The 1,644-nt window shown below is 55.7% G+C and overlaps 1 protein-coding gene across 11 annotated transcripts in view; it reads right to left on the bottom strand.

Annotated features, from left to right (window-relative positions):
- DHX30 (DExH-box helicase 30) overlaps nt 1–1,644 on the bottom strand; it is a 28,586-nt gene that overhangs the window by 11,023 nt on the left and 15,919 nt on the right. For all 11 annotated transcript variants that reach the window (XM_025048907.1, XM_025048913.1, XM_025048910.1 and 8 more), the window contains one exon: nt 1,219–1,329. In XM_025048907.1, the coding sequence (XP_024904675.1) occupies nt 1,219–1,329 (111 nt within the window). The remainder of the gene's footprint in view (nt 1–1,218; nt 1,330–1,644) is intronic.

Below are 1,644 nucleotides of genomic sequence, written 5' to 3'. Positions count from 1 at the left end.
TTGTGGCCACCAAAATGTCTCTAGGCATTGCCGAATGTCCACGGGGTGGCAAAATCCCTGCCCTGCCCTCCCCGCCAGCTGAGAACCCGAGGGAGAAGGACTCTACAGGAGACAGAGGCTTCTGACAGGATGGTTGAGCCTCTATAACAAGACAGGAGATGGACAGAGAGAGATGTTCGGAGGCCGGCAGAGGACTGGGACCTGGCATGCTCCGGAGAGGAGAAGCAGGCGTAATCCAGAGGCCGAGGAAGAGCTGCCTGGCACTGCCAAAGCCCATTCAAGCAGAGCAAAGACCAAGAGGCAGATGAGCCTGGCAAAGCATTGTGCCAGTCAGTCATCAATCAGCTGGTGACAACTGCTACATGTCACACTCTGTGCAGATGTGACGATGACCAGGGACTGCAACAGTGGCAGCAGAAAACACACAAGCCACAGCCCAGGAAGCTGTGTGTAGTAGAAGCAGGGCTGAAGGAAGTCCGAGCACTGAAGTATTTTTGGTGTCTAAAGAATCAGAAGGAGGATCTGAAGAGTAAATGAGAAGGTGGGAGGGGGTGTGGAAGAGACACAGAGAAGGGACAGAGAAGAGTGGTGTGGGGACCCAGGATAGCAGAGGGACTTTCCCCCTCAGATGTGGGAAGGACGCAACACAGTGGAGGCCTGGAGACCACGAACAGGAGAGAAGACGAAGGACAAAGTCGACAGCTTTGTCCTTATCAGAGCAGAGGCAGACTTGCGCTTGGCAGAATCAACTAGGGATGGGGAGAGAGGCTGGCGAGCAACACTGAAGGCCTCGTAAGAAAATGCTCGGTAACCAACACCTGAAGGCAACCCGTGCCCAACCACTGGGAGGTGAGGGCGGCGACTATCACGCTTCCACTACGAGTAAGAGAGGACACGTGGCTACAGGGAACATCCCACGTGAAATAACGGGAAGAGGAAAACCAAGCCGAATGGAAGCGTATCCACGCGCTGTACACAGAACACGTTCTTCACATAGAGGTTCCTCTCTGTGGGTTTTCAAGCCACAGAAAGATGACTGCAGCGGGGAAAAATATTCCCTCGTTGGCTGAATGTCAAGAAAGGAACCGCGAGGTGGGGAGGGCTCGGGACAGGTAGTGGGTCAATATCCTGTCACCCTCGCCCTGACGGACCATCAGAGCGAGGGCAAGGGGCTCCCCAGGAGGGAAGTCTGCACGGCTTTCGCTACAGGAGGGTCACCTTGAACAGCTGGCAGGCCGCGGCTGCAGCCTGCCGCTCGGCGTCGATCTTCTTGCTGCCATAGCCCTCCACCTCCACGCTCTTGGGCCACTTTATATGGAGGGTGACTTTCTGGGGAAGAGAAGACAGAATCAGGACCCTTGCCTCTCCAGACTGCAGAGTCACTGCGAATCAGAGAATCGACAGCAAAGCCATGACCTCAGGGCAACAGAGCTGAGCGCAGGACAGAACCTGCCCCATCATCGACCCCTGGTAAGGCCCAACTGTCCCATCCTCAAGCCATTCGTCCCACTTCAAGTCGTTTTACTTCTTCAAAGTACCATGTCCTAGGCCAGAGGGCAAGGTGGAACCCATCTTCAACGTTAAAAATCTTCACTCAGGATGGCCCGCCAGCATGCCTCGGCGGGCCCAGGACCGACGGGACTG

Source organism: Pteropus alecto, unplaced genomic scaffold (assembly GCF_000325575.1).
Source record: "Pteropus alecto unplaced genomic scaffold, ASM32557v1 scaffold156, whole genome shotgun sequence".
NCBI classification, from domain to species: Eukaryota; Metazoa; Chordata; class Mammalia; order Chiroptera; family Pteropodidae; genus Pteropus; species Pteropus alecto.
The sequence above is the reverse complement of the archived record's forward strand: the minus strand, read 5'-3'. Positions and strand labels throughout refer to the sequence as shown.